Here is a 17,146-nt window from a genome sequence, read left to right as displayed (position 1 = left end):
AACTTCAGTACATTGGAAAGGCATACGAAACAGTGATACATGTGAATGGTGTGATAAAGGTCAGCCCACCCACAGTGAAGGATGTGATGTCATTGATAAAGGTATCAGAACAAGAGAGCTTCAGGATAGGGTATGTGTAGGGGATTGGTTCTAATGCTTTGAATTAAACCAGTCCCCAAAAGTGGGCATTAGTATGTCCAAACGCTGAAAGTCCTTGTCCCCAGTTGGTTTTCAATCAATCAATAAAGAGACAATGACCAATGGCTGGGCAGGTAGATGGAGGCAGGACCTTTAGATTTGCTCAGGTTAGGGACTGGGAGAGAGAAATGAGGAGAATCATGATGATTTGGTAATTTAGAGGGAGACGAGATGGATCAGACTTAGAACTTGCAGAAGAAAAATCATCCAAAATATAGGCAGAAAGGAATGTGGTTCCTGGAAGGGCTGCCCAGAAGCATATTGGGCAGCAAAGACTAGGGGGCCACCCAGAAGGAGCCAGGGCAACAAAGATAAAAGATAGAATTAGGGGGTTAAGCCAGAATTACAGGAGAGAAATGTGTGCTAGTTGTGGGGAGAATTAGAACTGCCCAACCTTTGAGCTAGTCAAGAAATATTTAAAATTAACTGGTGTGTGTGTGTGTGTGTGTGTGTGTGTGTGTGTGTGTGTGTGTGTGTGTGTGTGTGCCTGTCTGTCTGTCTATCTGTCTGTCTGTCTGTCTGAATCTAGATAGCTCTTGGGTGGGTGAGCACATGTGACCCATCTGGAGCACAAAGTGGTTTAGCTAAACTACCACAACAGGTATGGGTCACAGAAGAAGTGGTGCACTGCACTGTGGGAACAGAAGGTGAGTCGGACCATGAAGAGAGCTTGCGGGTTTGTGATGAACCATGTTATGGCCACCAGGAGGACACAGAGTCTGGGCCTCATCATCATGGTGTAGTGGAGTATGTGACAGATGGCCACATAGCAGTGATAGGATCACTAGGGCCACCACACTCAGGAGGAAGCCATCCATGTTGATGAATGTGATCAAGAAATAGATCTGGGCCATACACTCTGTGTAAGAGATGGTCTTGCTTCCCAACACGTGGTTCACCAGAGCCTTGGGGACGGTGACTGAGGAAAAGCAGATGTCAACACTGGAGAGGTTGGCCAAGAAGAAATACATGGGTGTGTGGAGTCGAGGGTCACAGCTGATGGCCAGGATGATGAGAAGGTTCCCACAGACACTGACCAAGTATATCCACAAGAACAGCCTGAAAATGACCTCTTCTTTCTCTGACTTTCCAGAGAGTCCCAGGAAGAGCCCATGTCCCTTGGTGGACAAAGTGCAGCTGAATGTAAAAGGAAGATTTAATTGGCCAGGCTCCACGTACTACAGGGATTTTACTTAGAGTAGGGGATGTTGGAAACTAAGGTGGCCATCTCACACATGTTGGGGCAATGCTATGCCACTGAGCTGCACCCTCGGAGGCTAGGACAGTCCTATGGTGTTTATTTTGCTGATGCATAGCTGGTCAATCTCTATAATACTTATTCATATTTGACTGCATGAACTTATTCACATCTCATATTTAATGAACATCTAGTATGCACATTTCTCTCATGTACTCTTTTTTGATCCTCTGATAATTATAATATATAAAGAATTCAAGGAGAGGCCCTAGAGGTGGAGACAGAGGGTCAGAAGTGAATGGTGTTTCCCGGTCATGGATCCCATAATACTCAGACAATGTAGAATAGCTAAGGCTTCTGTTTAGTTCTTCCCCATTCTTTCCTCCAAATTTTCATTATCTATCATTTATAGATGAACTGAGAGCCACTCACTGCATCTTCTCAGGTCCTCTATATCAAAGTCTGAAAGTTAGAAATAGCTTCATTTAACAGAGGGAAACCCCCAAAACAAAAGCACGTAGGCATGTCTCTCAGGGATCTCATCGGTTCCTCCAGCTGAGGACAACACTGTTTGTGCAACTCAGATTGGTTCAGGTTCCTTTTAATTGCTCCCTGCACTTGGTACTTCAAGGCTGTGAAGGACCAGCCTGATAGTCTATCCCCAAGCTTGTAACACAGCATCAGAATGTGCTTGTGGACCACAGAACGGTTGTCACTGTGCAGAATAGAAAAACAAACTCAGAAAAACTACATTGCATGTCCAGATTCAGGTAACACCAGACTGTTCTCATCCTGAGGTGCTCTATGTCCAGGGTGCATATGTACCTCTGATGAGGAGTTATAAGGAGTCAGCCCTGGTGGCCCTCAAAGTTGGCAACTTGATCCACATTGCCCCATCCTCAAGGGGCATCCTCAAGTCTACTCAGAGACTTCTTCGTCTAAATAAAGTAAGAAAATGAGTTAGATGTGGCACTCAGTTCTACATTTGGAAGGAAGATGGGAAATTTATAGGAAGCATGTGCTTGTGGGAACATCTATGCTGTTGAGATAGTGGCATTTTAACTTCCGCAGGCCCTCTCACTGGCTGCTTTCTTCTGCAGTCGGATGCCTTTATAGAGTCCTTGTCCCTGTTGACTCCCTGTTTAAGCCTGGATGATGAAAAGTCACAGCTCAACCTTAGAGCTGAGGTTTTTTCTCACTGGAGAAGACTCTAGTAAGACATGGGGGCTTTCTCGGGTCAGTTAGAAGAATGGCAGCCAATAAATAGAGCCTCCCTCTCTCTCTCCCTCCCTCCCTGGGGACGGTGAATAGCCCTTAAGCCTTCAGGATTAAGGTTCGATTTACTAATTTATACTAAGAGAGTAATGACTAAAAACAGAAAGCCAATTCTGCGCTTTAATCTCTGTAACAGTTCATCTATCCCTGACACAGAAAACCAGAAGCTTCTAGAGAAGTGAAGAAGATTTTTACATTTCACTGTGGGTTTTCCCAGGAAACACAAAAGGCCGAACTGGCAATTCCCTTGTAAATACTTTCTTAAAACTATAAAACATGTTAAGATTTGTTTCATTTTAATCTGTATGTGTATGCGTGTTTTGTCTGCATAGATACCTATGCGCCATGTCCCTGGTCATCAGTAGGGCCAGAAGACGGCATTGGATGCTGTGCTACTGGTACTGGAGTCATAGATGATTGTAAGTGGCCATGTGGGTGCTGCGAGCCAACTTGGGTCTCCTGCAAGCGCTCCATGCTCTTAACTGCTCAGCCATCTCTCCAGCCCTAGTAGAGCATGTCCTTCCCTTGGCGTTGGCATCTTTAAGCCCTATTTTATAGCCTTATGATATACGCTGGATTCCTTTCTAATTAGAGTCTTCATATGATCAAATCATTTTTTAAAGTAATTTTCTTAAAAAATGAATGACAATGGAAATTTAGCACCCCCTCTACAAAATATCCAAGAAACAAGGAGAGTGAAGATTCGTGTTCTCAACCATGAGGCTAGTCGTCATCAAAATCCACCTTTCCTTCCACTAACTGAGGAGGGCAGGGAAGCTCTGTGGGAGGTGGCAGGGGGATTCAGACCAGAAAATGGGGATGAAGTGCTCGTTGCAGGAGTTCTGCTGTGGATTTTGGCAGGTCACAGGTCCTGGTGCAGTAGAAAGGTAAGGCCCAAGATTCTGACCCCAAGCTGCTGTGTGCTGCTGTTTTATGGATCATATTGTGAGCATTAAGACCCTAAGACCTGGACTGGAGAGATGGCTCAGTGGTTAAGAGCACTGACTGCTCTTCCAGAGGTCCTGAGTTCAAACCCTAGCAACCACATGGTGGCTCACAACCATCTGTAATGGGATCTGATGCCCTCTTCTGTTGTGTCTGACAGCTACAGTGTACTTATGTATAATAAAATAAATAAATCTTAAAAAAAAAAAACAAAAACCTAAGACCTGGGGCCTATGAGATGGCTCAGTGGATCAGGTCATTTCCCTGAGACTCATATGTTGTGGGGGGAAGAACCCACCCACCACAAATCATCCTCTGGCCTCTATCTATGCACACACTCTATGTATGCACACACATATACATAATAATGATAACAAGTTAATTAATCTTCAAAGTGGACCTTGATGGCTATCCTGTTCTAAATAGTCTTGATAGTTTTAAGGGATGTGTCCTTAGAGTTAGTCTGACCTTGGGTATTAGGTTGTCTGTCCTATGATGACAGTGAAGTAGTAAGGGATTGGTTTGTGTGTGTGTGTGTGTGTGTGTGTGTGTGTGTGTGTGTGTGTGTGTGTGTGTCCTGAGAAACCAGGACTTTATGGAGGGGGTGGGAATCATATAGTGGAGATGGAAAGTCCTGGTTATCAAAGAGTCCCCTGGTTTCATTGTGTCTTGGAGGATCCTAATGACTGTCCTAAGATGTTGGCTTGCCTTTAAAAGTGCATATCCTAAGGATACCAGAACAGACTTCCACAGTCAAAACCACCTCAAGGGACAGCACGAGGGGCACCAGCTTTTCCTGACCTCTCAGAGAGGCTGTCAGCGTATTCTTGAAGAATCACAATGGCAGAGTCTGAGAACCTGAATTTATTTCAAGGTGAGACCTGAGTCTCAGTTGGACACACTTGGAACCAAGATGCTCTGGAGGATCTAGGTCACCTTGCCAGGTCATGATACCTTCAGGGTTCAGAGTGATGAGGTATTGGTTGAATGAAGAAATCAGAGAGACTTGCGAATTCTGATGTCTGCTTGCTGGTGAGGCCACTCATTCAGGGCTGAGTCAATCAAGGGGTGGGCTTGGGTCAGGGAAGGGCCAGCTGCCGTGGGATCCTAAACCAGGTTTTATGGAGGGTGTAGGTGGGGTTCACCTAGTAGTGTTTGAAGGTTCTCTGGCTTCGGTGTGTCCTAGAGGGTCCTACTGTCCTAGAAGTATCAAGGTATCCAAGAAGACCCGCATGCACTTGTGATTTTTCTACCCTCGAAGTTTCCTGGGAGTGAGTCTTTTCAGTATCGCTCACTCGTATGCTGGGGTGTCATGCCTTGTTCCTACCACCCCCACCCATGTCCTTCTCTCTACTCCCTCTCCCTACAGTGAGGTTCAGAGGAGAGGTGTCTCAGTAGGAATGTCTTTTTCCCTTGGTCCCCTGCCTGCTCCCAGAAGGGAGATTTAACAGGACAAAAGAATCTGGTCCCCTGGGAATATGAGCTCTTGGCCTCAGCCCCTGGACCCTCTGACAGAGCCACCTTCTCTCATCTGACTTGTGATCCTCCCCCAAGCCTGGGGGCTCTGGTGACCAAGAAGTGATTGGACGGGCTAATGGGGCCAGGAGGAGGTCTCTTCTCTGAGACTAAGGGAGAAAGAAAGGTAGCGTGAGAAAGTAGATAACTAAGAGAAAGCAGAACAGCATCAGGCAGTAGAGACAGAAAGAAAACTGGGCAAAGCCAAGAGGGGGGGAAATGAGATGTCATTTCAGAGGAAGGATGGAGAGTTAGGAAAAGGGGGAAACCGTGAGTAAACAGGTATCTAGCTTACTACACACACACACACACACACACACACGGCAAGGGAGAGACTCAGAAAGAGCTAGAAAGTAGAAACAGGGAAGAAGAGAGAACAGAAGACAAGACAGGATAGACAGAAGCAGTGAAAGACTGCAGGGAGTCGCAGACTAGAGGACAGCACACTAGACCATCTTTGGCTTGGGTGGCTGGCCATGGAAGCTCAAAGAAGGAGCCAGCAGGAAAAGCAAACAAAGGGCCCTGTCTGTGGCCGATCCCTGCCTGAGTCACAGGCGGCCTCTGGGACTCTGATCTCCACAGTAGGTGAGTGAATCCCCAGGATGGGCTTGTGTCCCTGAGGGAGCAGCAGATGTGGGTCCCAAAGCTGCATTGGCTTTGGGGAATGGTTTGTACCTCAGAAGGTTGACAGGTGGGACGAAGAATTGAAGCTTTGGGGACCTTAGGAAGTGAGACAGCAGAAACCCTTTGCTTTACAGGTGGAGAAGTGAGGCCCTGCCTGAGGGAACTGTGGAAAGGCACAGGCTCAGCACTAGGGTAGCAGGAAAGCTGAAGCCTTATGCTTGCCCAAGGCCCCTCCTCCTTGGAGGGAGCTGGAGGGACTGGGGTTTTCCTCCTGGGAGGGCTGTTCAGTACTTGTCTGAAGACACTGGGTGCAGAGCGGGGAGCCACACCTTTGGTTTCCTCTGGGGATGGTGTCTCTACTCCGGACCCCTCCTTTCCTTGGCACCCACCTTCCCAGGTGTCTCCTCTTCCCTCCCTGTTCTCTCTGCCCTGGTGGCTCTTAGACTAATTAATGTGAGGCTTAGGGAGCTTTTGGGGAAGAGAGGCAAACCTTTCCCACGAGCTCAAGTTCCTGCAGGCTGGTGGCAGGGCCAGGGCAGAGGTAAGAGACAAGTCAAGAAGTTCATCCCAGAGTGGAGAATGTGTCTGCATATAAGGGGGAAGGGGAGGGGGAGGGAAAACTTCGTCCTCCTGAGCGGGGCCAGGGTGGGGAGGTGTTGTGTGGAGAAGGAGAGACATAAGAGGAGGTGCATAGGAAATTAAAAACTGTGTGTGGCAACCAGAGAAGTCCTTAGTAGACAGCAAAGAGAATCTCAAAGCGTGTCCCGTGAGTCATACGTGCCCGAAGGTAAAGCACACACCTGGGGGGCCAGTAGCCAGAGCAGCGGTAAAGGCAGAAGGCAGAAGCTGTGATTTTGAAAGCTAAAACAGTTTAGCTCGTGCGAACGTGAGTCCCACGGGGAAGCAACATCTCAGGAACGAAGCAGAACACAGGGGACCTGCAACAGTGGTGCAAGGATGGGCTGGGTGGTCCCATTAGTAAGGGGGTCTCCCTCCATTTCCCTCTCTCCATAGACAGGAGCCCTGAGACTTCTAAGAGACTCTCTGGTACAGGGCTGGGGAGACCCAAGCTTTGCCCACAGAGGGGCCGTCCCCACTCCCGGCGTCGCCACCGCACCACCTTCAACCCAGCACAGCTGGGACAGCTGGAGTCAGCCTTTGGGAGGAACCAGTATCCTGACATCTGGGTTCGAGAGGGGCTTGCCCAAGACACTGGCCTCAGCGAAGCCAGAATCCAGGTGATGATGCCCTAAGGTACTCGGGAAAGAAACATTGTCTAGCTGCTTGGGGGCACTGTCTGGGCATAACCATGGGACTTTTAACCCTGACAAGGGATATTCACCAGAATATAGGATTCATTCACCAGTCAACATACTCTCCAGTGCACCTGGCCCCAGCTCTAAGCTCATCTACCTTGACGGTTCCTGGATGTAGGTCTGGAGAGGTGTATACTTCAGGGGTGAAGATCTCACACATACAAAGCCTTGGGTCCAACCCTCCAGCACCACACAAACAAAAGTAAAGTCAAGACCCACACCCCAGCCTCTAATACCGTCACAAACTCCAGCAAACAGGCAACCCCAGCTATTCACACATGTGCTTTCTTGCCTCTGGCCAGTCTTACATTTCCATAAGCCTCATATTCCTGAAGTCTCAGCCTAGAGTTAGGTGGCCTGAACTACAAACTCTTTCTTAAACCTTCCCTGTCCAGTAACACTTTCCCAGTCTTTACCTCTCAGCCCGCTTTAAAGGCACTGCCTACTGTCATGGCGTCTCATTTGGAAGCTGCCATTTCAGACTCAGAGTAATCGGAGCTGGGAGAGTCAGATGGAGGCTGGAAGTATGGGTGAGGCTTCTAGGTCCTCAGAAGCCCTGACCGGGACAAACCTCAGGGAGAGCTACCCTGTCCTTGGGGACACTGCCACCCATGAGGGACAGACGTGCTGATGCGTCTTCTCTTGCCTCTCCTCAGGTCTGGTTCCAGAACCGCAGGGCTAAGCAACGGAAGCAAGAGCGGTCACTACTCCAGCCAACAGCCCATCTGTCTCCGGCCACCTTCTCTGGCTTCTTGTCAGAGTCCTCTCCTTACCCCTACACCTATACAACACCACCTCCACCCGTACCCTGCTTCCCTCACCCCTACAACCACGCTCTCCCCTCCCAGCCCTGTACGGGTGCCTCACTCACTCTTCCTGCCCAGCCTGAGGACTGGTACCCCACCTTGCACCCAACCCACACTGGTCATCTGGCCTGTCCCCCACCCCCACCCATGTTTTCCCTCAGCCTGGAGACACCAAAGTCCTGGAACTGAGCGGTGCCGTCACCCTTTCGCCTTAACCCTCTTGAAACACAAGAAATTGGGGTTTCTCTTTTCCTCCTAGGGTTGAAGTTAGAAACATGGCAGGGCGGGGCGGGAGGGATGGGGTGGTGCTCAGTTCAAGATTGGAAATGGAAAAAAGGTGGGGGGAGAGTTCGACGAGTTGTCCACGGGGTGAGGAGCCGAGAGACTATGAGGGGGTTAACTGGTAGGAGATACAGGCTAAAAAGCACAGAGAGGACCTGAGGGCAGTGGAGATAGGGCCACGGAGAACATACAGCAGGGAATGTGCATAGATTATGCAAATAATATGCAAATGCCCGAACGGTCCTGTCTCTGGGTCTCTGAAAAAAAGAGCCTAGAATCAATCGCACACAGACGCTGAGCGGTGACTCCTCTAGTCCTGAGACCACCGAAAATATTAGCTTCAGCACATCTTTGGTGGTTTTTTTTTTTTTTTTTTTTTTGTTTCGTGTTTATCATTCTTGGCAATTAAGGACGACACTTTTGCTCATCTTTAAATGTTCCTTTATTTCTAGTGAGAGATAAAACTTGGGGGCTTATTAAAAGTTTATTTTCTCTCTCTGTAGCCTGAGTTAGGTGTATCTGTGGGTCCATGCAGCCGTCTTTCACTAAGAGAAGGCCGAGCGTGCGGCTGTGTGTGTGGAGACTGCTTTTGATGGTTTCTTCCTTGTTTTCTGCCTTTTCCACCAAGGGTTCCCTAAGAAAGCTAAACCCCAACCCACTAGGCGTTTCTTGTATGTAAAGACTTAACTTTTGTTTTAGAGCTCTAGAATCGCGTCCATTTTGTAGAACTAGTACAATTTAGAAGGGTCGTTTGGTTTGTTTTTCTGTGTTCCATGTTTGGCAGAAGAACCCAGCTGATGAACTCGTTGCTTTCAGTGGCTTCTCCGATGTTCTCTTCATCATTTGGATATTATAAAGCATCGTAAAAATGTTACGCCTTGAGTTACTGAAATTTAATTGACTATGTGTAGTTAAATAGTTCTGTGTTTGTCTCCCCTCCCCTCCACCTTTACCCCAATCCGCTAACGAGTTATTCCTGTACCATGGTGTAACCTTGCCCTTAGCTTTGTAAAGTCATATGTTTTCATTCACCAGGTTCTTGTGGGTACAGGGACAGCTTTGGGTCACCAAGGCCTTCCTCTGTTCTGGTACCAGAACCCAATGACCAACAACTGCATTGTGAGGATGCTGGGTAACTTTAAAAGGTTTCTTACCCCCAAAACAAGGTGCCTCCTGTTGTTTCTTTCCGACTTCTGTGACTCTCAGCAAGGTTTGCTGTTTGGTTTCATTTTACCTTATTCAGACACAGGCTCACTATGTGCTGCAGGCTGGCCTTGAATTTGCTATGCAGCCCAGACAGGCCTTGAACTCTCGGTCTTCCCGTCTCGGTCTCCTGAGTGCTGGTGTTACAATCATGCACACACATATCCCAACCAAAAAGCTCTTTCTCTATCTAAGGAAGGCATACCTTAAAAGTACTTTATATAGGTATACTTGTTCTTTGTAACTCAAATGGGGATTTTTACATATTCCTGATATATGTGTGATTCTCGATTTAAAATGCCTCCTATAGAGAAGTTTCTTTTTAAGAAAATCTTCAATTTGTCATATCGTAGGCCTTAAAATATGAAAAGAATTATTTAAAAATTAGCAAATGATCCTGGCATCATACATTATAGTCTACTCACATAGAGGAAAAATATCAACTCTGTACAGAAGAATAGCAAGTCCCAGTAAAGGAAGGAGACCCAGGATGTGCACACAGAGGAACGCTGACCTCTGTGGGGCAAATCTATTTATAAATCAGTCCTAAGACTTTTTGAACAGGGAAACCATTTAGAAAAGTTGCCTAACAGTGATCTTGGCCATGAAAAATGCTAGTCGTCACAGGTAAATGTGTCGTTTATTTACAATCATCAAAATTGTGAGTATGCACACAGCTGTCCTTTCCTTTCTGAAAATAAAGATGAGGCACCACATATGCTAACTCCTTTCACGTGGACGACTTTCAGTGAATTGTGTCCACCGTTGCTCTCGTTGCTAGCGCGTGGCCTCTCAGCCATTCCCGAAACGCGCAAGAAAGAGGCAGAGTTGAGTTGGTGTTCTGTTCTATTGTTTGAGCGGCACAAATGCCACTGTGTGTTCTGTTGTTGTCCCCCCCCCCACATGGCTCATTGTTAAGGAAAAATGTTTGATTAAAAATAAAATGATGGGGGTTGGGGATTTAGCTCAGTGGTAGAGCGCTTGCCTAGGAACCGCAAGGCCCTGGGTTCGGTCCCCAGCTCCGAAAAAAAGAACCAAAAATAAATAAATAAATAAATAAATAAATAAATAAATAAATAAATAAAATGACGATTCTCAGATAGAAGCGCAAACAAACAAACAAACAAACAAGAAAACGAAAAACCAGATTTTCCTGGACTCGGAATTAAAATGACAGCAATTAAGGGATCAAAGATTAAGTGATAATGATTAAGTAATTAACTGGGCCAATCCAAAAAGAGACACATTATGAGGGGTGAAACTGGCCTTTATATGTTGGGAAGAACTGCCCACTGAAGTTCCAGGGACAGTATTTACATGTTAATATGAGTAACTTTTGCATCACTACTCACTGGGTTGTAAGCTAAAGACTTCAGAGACTCCACGGAATGAAAATCAAACAGCCCAGAAAGGTCCTGAGGCACATTTTTGCATCAAAGCAGTTTTCCCTGCATTTCCTCTGCTGCAGGACTTTCTGTCCCTGCCATGGCTGTTCCATTGCTGCACAGAGGGCTATGTGCACTTAAAACTGTAAGGCAGGAGAGGAGGAAAGGTGACGTAAAACAAATCATAGTGCATAGTACCACCCGACTTACCAACAGCGTACTTTAGGGTAGCTTTAGTTTCAACAACAAACCAAACAGAATATTACAATAAAACTGGTACCAATTTTCATATATGTTCAAATAAACTACTTATGATGCCCCTTAAGGTGGATTAAAAAAAATAAGAGTAAGTCCATCCCAGCATAGTGGTCAGGGTAGACATCAGTCAAGTGGGGAATAAAAGCAAGATCGATGAAGCAGTCTGTTCATTGGAAAAATAATAGAAAACCAAAACCCTTAGACGAACTAACCAAAGGATAGGGAAACATCATTCCAAATTAAGGGAACTAGAGATAAAGAAGAGATATCACACGGCACACCAATGAAATGCGATGAATTGTTGGAGAATATTTGAAAACCTGTTCCAAAAGATCTGGAAAATCTAGAAGAGATGGGTCAATTCGCAGATACATGGAACGCACCAAAATTAAATAGACTCCAAACAGCTTAACAGATCTGCAGCGAGACTGGACCTACCACAGCCTCCCAGTGACAAGGCCAGGCCTCAGCGTCAGAGTCTACCAGACCCCCAAAGAAGAGAAATGCCAATCTGACTGGAGAGTGTGGTGTCTCCGTGGACTTCTCGGTGGCCAACGATGTTGAGCACTAAGAAGTATTTGTGAGCCACTTGTATTTCTTCTGAGAATTCCGTACCACTGAGAAAGAACCAAGAGAAGATAGGAAGGGGCGGTAAGCAGTAGGTGGAAGTAAAGAACAATCACATTTGTGTATGAAAATGTCAGAATAAAACATTGTTTTTATGCCACTAAAAAAAAAAGTTTTAAATGCAAGTACAGTGAGAATTTTGGTTTGTTTTAAAAACACAGAAATAGGAACGTGCTTTCATTTTGATCCCAGATGTGGGGGCGTAGGCCTGCTTCGGATTGTCCACAGCAGCTGACTATGATTTGTCTCGTGCTCTAGCAGGGGTGTGATTTTGCCAGCTGCAGATAGCTTCTGTGATCGTGTGATGTTTGTAATTCTGGGGACTCTTGGGAGGGTATGTAAGTGCTAGGGCCTGGAGTGGTGGGGTTGTTATGGTTGGTGGGTTGGTGGTCGATGGTTGGTTGGCTGTTCTTGGCTGCTGTTGTTTGCTGTGGTCACTGCTTGCTAAGTAGTCATGCACAAAGAAGAGAGGAGGAGGAGGGGACGAGGAGGAGGAAGAGGAGGAGGAGGAGGAAGAGGAGGAGGAAGAAGAGGAGGAGGAGGAGGAAGAGGAAGAGAAAGTAGATATCCTGACAGAGAAGATCAAACTTGCCCCAAGTCACTCAATGCCCCCATCAACAGGAAGTCGTTTAACAATAGCATTACCCCTCCCATTCTTTTTTCTCTAACATACAGTGTTAGGAGGGTTGAAACGGTAGAAAAGGGGGGGAGGGTGGAGGAGGGTGAAAGAAAAAACTCACAAAATAGCAAAAGACAGATACATGCAAATTAAAAAAGAATTATGAGAAACCAATCCAGGGGTTCGGATTTGGCTCCCTGGTTAAGAACACTTTGCTACTCTTGCAAGAGGACCTGGGTTTAGTTCCCAGAACCCAGGTTATGTAGCTTACAACAGCCTACAACTCTTAACTGTAGGGGATACGACATCCTCCTCATGGCCCCCTTATGCAGCATGTGCACACATTCATAAATAAAAAAGTAAGCCTTTAAATAGCTGTTTTTCAAACAAACCCACTGCTTTGATTACAAGAGTCAATTTTTAAATGTGTTGAACAAATGACCATGTAGACAGTAAGGCTTGTCAGTGTGGAACCCAGAGGATGCCTAGAAACATAGGGACATCTTGAAGTAGGTCGGCAAGCCAGAAGTCCTGGGGAATGTTTCATCCAATGTGTAGTGACCTACCTTCCCTCCAGATACAGCACCCTTTAGGAAAGTTGAAGAAGCAGTTCAGGTTAATCTCAATAGGCAAATGCAAGGACAAAGTTTAGTGTACCTATCTTTACTCAAGATTTTTAAAATGTCTTAGATTATTTTTTTAAGATTTTGTTTTTATTTTATGAGTTTTTGGAAGACTCTGGGCACCCTTAGAGCAGAGCAAGGTAAAGAAGAGGAGATTATGGGGTTTCCTTGCATACATTAAGCTGACCCCCAAAAAGGCTTGGGTCTCTCCAACTCTTCGATAAGCCAGAGATTGGAGTCATTCGACAATGATTTTTAAAGGTATCTGCAACTGTCCAATTTTGGCAAAAATCCCGTTAACATGGTTGAGCCAGTATCCTATCTGGTATTCCTAATTAGCCTCTGCTCCTCCAAGTGATAGCTGACGCAAGCCATACGAGACCGTTTAGGTCCCTTTACCCAGAATCCCCTCTTTTTTTTTTTTTTTTTTTGGTTCTTTTTTTCGGAGCTGGGGACCGAACCCAGGGCCTTGCGCTTCCTAGGTAAGCGCTCTACCACTGAGCTAAATCCCCAGCCCCCCAGAATCCCCTCTTACCCCTTCTGTTTTCCCTTAGTCCTCTGTTCGTCCCACTATAAATTCCAACCTTCCTTCCTGTGAGCTTAGCTCCAATTCACACCGAAGTCCCCTTTCTTCTAGTGTAAAATACCCTGAATTAAATGTTTCTCTGCTTTTACTACTCGGCTCTGTCGTTAACAAAGCGATCGCACGTGCCTGGCTCGCACTCGACAGTTCCACACTCCGCTGTACTAGCGGATCTTAGAAAGGCACTTCTTTGTTGCAGAGGAAGAAAACGGGCATGCAGGGGTAGAGTGGGGGTGGGGTGGGTAGACTCCGCCCTACCTGGGTCAAATGGGGCAGAAAAAAACGCACAGGGTTATGCAGCTGTTCTCGGGGCTTCCAGAGAGTCAGTTAACGGCTACCTCTATAACAGGCCCTGAGGACCCTGAGTGTCAGAGCTGCGTTGGCAGTAACAGTTCCTGTGGCTTTGCCTTACAACCCTGGGCATTAAGGAGGGGTGTGACCAGAGCTTCCACCTGGATGACACCCACCAACGATCCTAATGCCAAACCAGGTCTGCCAGACATTCGCTTGCCTGAAATTTCTAAAGTTTTTGAAGTCTCCATCTGAGATTTATTTTTTCTCTGGGAATAGTTGGTTTTGAAAATCATAAAAGAAACAAGAAAAAATATCAGCAGAGGCTTGTCACCAGACTAGGTATGCAAGGTGATTTTTCCCAGAAGAGAGTTCTAAGGGTGGGAAGAGGTCGGGGAGAGGTGCTTTCTGACGGCAGAGGAACAAGGAAGGCTTGAATCCATAACTCTTAAGTCTCCTCCTGACAGGGACAGTTTTGTTTTGTTTTTTAACTTTTTTTAATTTTTATTTTTGATAGTCTGATTCACCCTTTCAACTTTTCTTGAGGACTGCAGATACAGGTTAATTTCCACAAGAAGCCAGACCTCTCTTACAGTCTTAAAGAGACCTCAAGGATGTTTGCTCATGGGCTTTTATAGAGGAGGTATTGGTGCTGTTGTGAATGATCAAAGGACTCTGGAACTAGATTCCTGGGATCCCGGCTAACACGGGCAGTGCTGAGGGTCCTACAGCGATAAAAATGTCCTCTGTGACTCTAACTAAGGCTGTGTACCCTTCACTTTATCCTGCGGGGTTTCCTGGACATGTATCGATGCTCTGGGGCTGAGCTCTGGGGCTAATCGGTCTTCCTCCATAAAAACACAGAAATGACCCACAAAGCCTAATTGCAGAAGAGAATGCAGGGTCATTTTATCTTTAAGGAATGCTTGACTTTCTGGAAAACTACAGAGCTGGGGGGAAGGGGGGACTTTGTTCTCCTGTAATAGGCCTGAGGGGCACAGGCTGGAACTGTGCATCCTCAATTCTTCTTTGTGCCCCAGGGAGGAGAAGTGACTGCTCTGAGGCCCCGCCCTGTGGCTTTAATCTGCAGCACCATTGCCCCCAGCCATCACAGTCACCTTCCTGACTTGGAGGCAAGTCAGCGACAGTGTCTCTCTCCCCGGTCCACTGGATGCTGGGCAATGAACCCAGACTGACTGCACCCCGTCTGCCCTCTCACCCTTGCTTTGGACCAGGACTAATCCGGAGAGAATTTTTGGGCGCTGCCTCGGATCCCAAGGATAGAGGCAGAACTTTTTCCCCCCGCTGCATGCACGGGCCCACACAATCCCCGGAGTCACCCATGATGGTCTCCAACGCCACCAGATTCCTCCTAATCCAGCTCGATACCCAAACTCAGACTGGAACTTCATGAGCACATGAACCAAGAGACTGCTGCTACTAACTACCGCCAAAGGCTTGGGGGCAAGGACGGGAATAGAAGGGGTAGTCGAGGAAAGACATCGTCACAAGTGGAGAGCCCATCATTGCAGCTCACAGGGCACTGCCATGAAGAAAACCAAAGCGCAGACCTTCCGGTCCTCAGGCTCCCAAGGCAGGAGAGGCTTCCGGACTGCTGGGACGCCCCTCCCTTTGGCTTATGTTTGGAATGCTGTGCTGCGGCCTCCCTGCAGAATCTTCATCGCTCTTCAGACTCTCTCTCCCAGGCTCTCTTCACCCACATCACAGAGGAAAAAAAGTCAGTACACAGAACTGCTCCCCCATCCCTGCTGTACCACGTGAAGCCACCCGGGCTCGCAGGAAGCCAACCTCATGTGCCCTCTGGTTTATGGACCTTTCTGAGAGCTTCCACGGTGAAGCTCTATACTTCATTACTCCCCACCCTTCCTTCCAGCGGAAGCAGAGACTCTGGATTCGCTAGCCTAAGGCCAATGAGCAATTTCCTCAGTAAGCGAATGGCGGGAGAGTGCATACCATTCCCTCAGCCTGGTGGAAGATGCCTCATTTAGATTCTCAAATACATGGGGCTTAATTCAAGAGGTGGGGGGATACCCCAGTCGTGCAGTTTAGTTTTAAAGACTTGTGTGGGTGTGTGCATCCAGGCGTAGGAAGGTGCACATGTATAAGTAGTTGGCGCACATCTGTGCACAGGCGGAGAGGCTGGAAGAGGGTGCAGGCTGTCCTCCTCCACTATTTTCTGCCTGTTCCTCTAAGGCAGAGCAAGTCACAGTCATCCTCCTGTCTCTGGCACACTCCCAGTGGAGTTTCAGACCTGCAGGGCTACACAGTTTCTTATGCAGATGCTGAAATGAAAAAAAAAAAATCTAGTCCTTGTGATTGGCATTGAGTGTTCTTAGCTAGGGAGGCATCGTCCAGCCTATTGTATCTGAGGAGAGGGGTTCATGTCTAGCCTCAGACTAGCTAAAGATGAGCCTCCTGGCTTCTCCCTCCCAGTGCTCAAGTGACAGGTTTGTGTCACCACACCCTGTTTTTACAGTACCGGGTACTGACCCAAGGGCATGTTACTAGGTTACACACCAAGCCTCACCATCTGGTTTATACTGGCTGTGCGGGCCTTGCCCAGAGCCAAATACCAGGCAGCAGAAGTTGCCTATTAACCCTAACCAACCAGTGAAATCATATATTTTGCGAATGACCTACGTGGTCAGATTTTTCTTAAATGTTGAAATTTTGTCTTCATTTCTCTGTAAGACACAGGAAAATGTCACAGTTAACATGACACAACAGTCACCTAGGAAAAGGAAACATCAACTGAAGAATTGCCTTGATTGGACTAGCCCGTGGCCATGTCTGTGAGGCATTTTCATAGTTATTCATTGGGGTAAAGAGGGTCTAGCCCACTGTGGGTGGCTCCATTCCTTAGAAAGTGGTCCAAGAAGGTGGTCTTGAGCTGTATAAGGGAGCTGAGCAGAAGGGGAGGGGGTCCTGCTTTGAGTTCCTTGGCTTTTCCTCTGTTGTCGATTTTACTCTGTAAAGGCAAATCAAACCTTTCTTGCCCAAATGTTTGTTCTGGTCAGTGTTTTTATTACAGCAACAAGAAACCAATCCAGGGCAAATGGTCTTAGACCAGGCTATATGCCAGCCCCTCAATGGCATGTAACAGACCTTCAGAGAGCTATTAGCTTCTTTGAGTTTCCCAGGTTTCAGGGGGCCCTCCACTGGATCTAGGAGTTCTCTGCAGAACTAGTTGATGACAGGATCCTGGTTATTAGTTTCACTGTCACCTAGGCACAGCCTAGAGCCATCCTGAAGGATTTCCCAGATCAGTCTCACCTAAAGCCATACACATGACAGATGATCTTTATTGGTGAGTGATGTGGGATGGTCCAACCCATTGTTGGCTGCACCAACATTAAGCTGATTAGGCCTCAGGCTAG

At 47.0% G+C, this 17,146-nt stretch overlaps 1 protein-coding gene, 1 long non-coding RNA gene and 1 pseudogene across 3 annotated transcripts; 1 reads left to right on the top strand and 2 right to left on the bottom strand.

Moving 5' to 3' along the window:
- On the bottom strand, positions 788-1,343 carry Or1ad1b-ps1 (olfactory receptor family 1 subfamily AD member 1B, pseudogene 1; annotated as a pseudogene).
- Prop1 (PROP paired-like homeobox 1) lies at positions 5,605-8,080 on the top strand. Its single transcript, NM_153627.2, has 3 exons — positions 5,605-5,716; positions 6,770-6,993; positions 7,728-8,080. Exons 1-3 carry the CDS (start codon positions 5,608-5,610, stop codon positions 8,064-8,066), a joined length of 672 nt encoding a protein of 223 aa, NP_705891.1. The 5' UTR covers positions 5,605-5,607; the 3' UTR covers positions 8,067-8,080.
- Positions 8,081-10,612: 2,532 nt separating this feature from the next.
- Positions 10,613-16,764, bottom strand: LOC134480687 (uncharacterized). Of its 2 annotated transcripts, XR_010055341.1 has the most exons (3): positions 13,410-16,764; positions 11,444-11,622; positions 10,613-10,890 (listed from the first exon to the last, which is right to left on the bottom strand). It is a non-coding gene; the product is annotated as an uncharacterized LOC134480687 (long non-coding RNA). The 2 variants fall into 2 exon arrangements; XR_010055340.1 differs by lacking the exon at positions 10,613-10,890 and having other exon boundaries at positions 11,295-11,622.
- Between the last annotated feature and the right edge of the window lie 382 nt (positions 16,765-17,146).

The sequence above is a fragment of the Rattus norvegicus genome, chromosome 10 (assembly GCF_036323735.1).
Source record: "Rattus norvegicus strain BN/NHsdMcwi chromosome 10, GRCr8, whole genome shotgun sequence".
In the NCBI taxonomy this organism is placed as follows: Eukaryota; Metazoa; Chordata; class Mammalia; order Rodentia; family Muridae; genus Rattus; species Rattus norvegicus.
This window is presented reverse-complemented; position numbering and strand designations above follow the sequence as displayed.

What these genes read in the sequence shown, in the direction of transcription:
- Prop1 (NM_153627.2), top strand. Translation starts at nt 5,608, where the DNA reads ATGGAAGCTCAAAGAAGGAGCCAGCAGGAAAAGCAAACAAAGGGCCCT. An exon ending in GACTCTGATCTCCACAGTAG is followed by an intron (nt 5,717 to 6,769) that starts GTGAGTGAATCC and finishes CTCTCTCCATAG; the next exon opens with ACAGGAGCCCTGAGACTTCT. An exon ending in TCAGCGAAGCCAGAATCCAG is followed by an intron (nt 6,994 to 7,727) that starts GTGATGATGCCC and finishes GCCTCTCCTCAG; the next exon opens with GTCTGGTTCCAGAACCGCAG.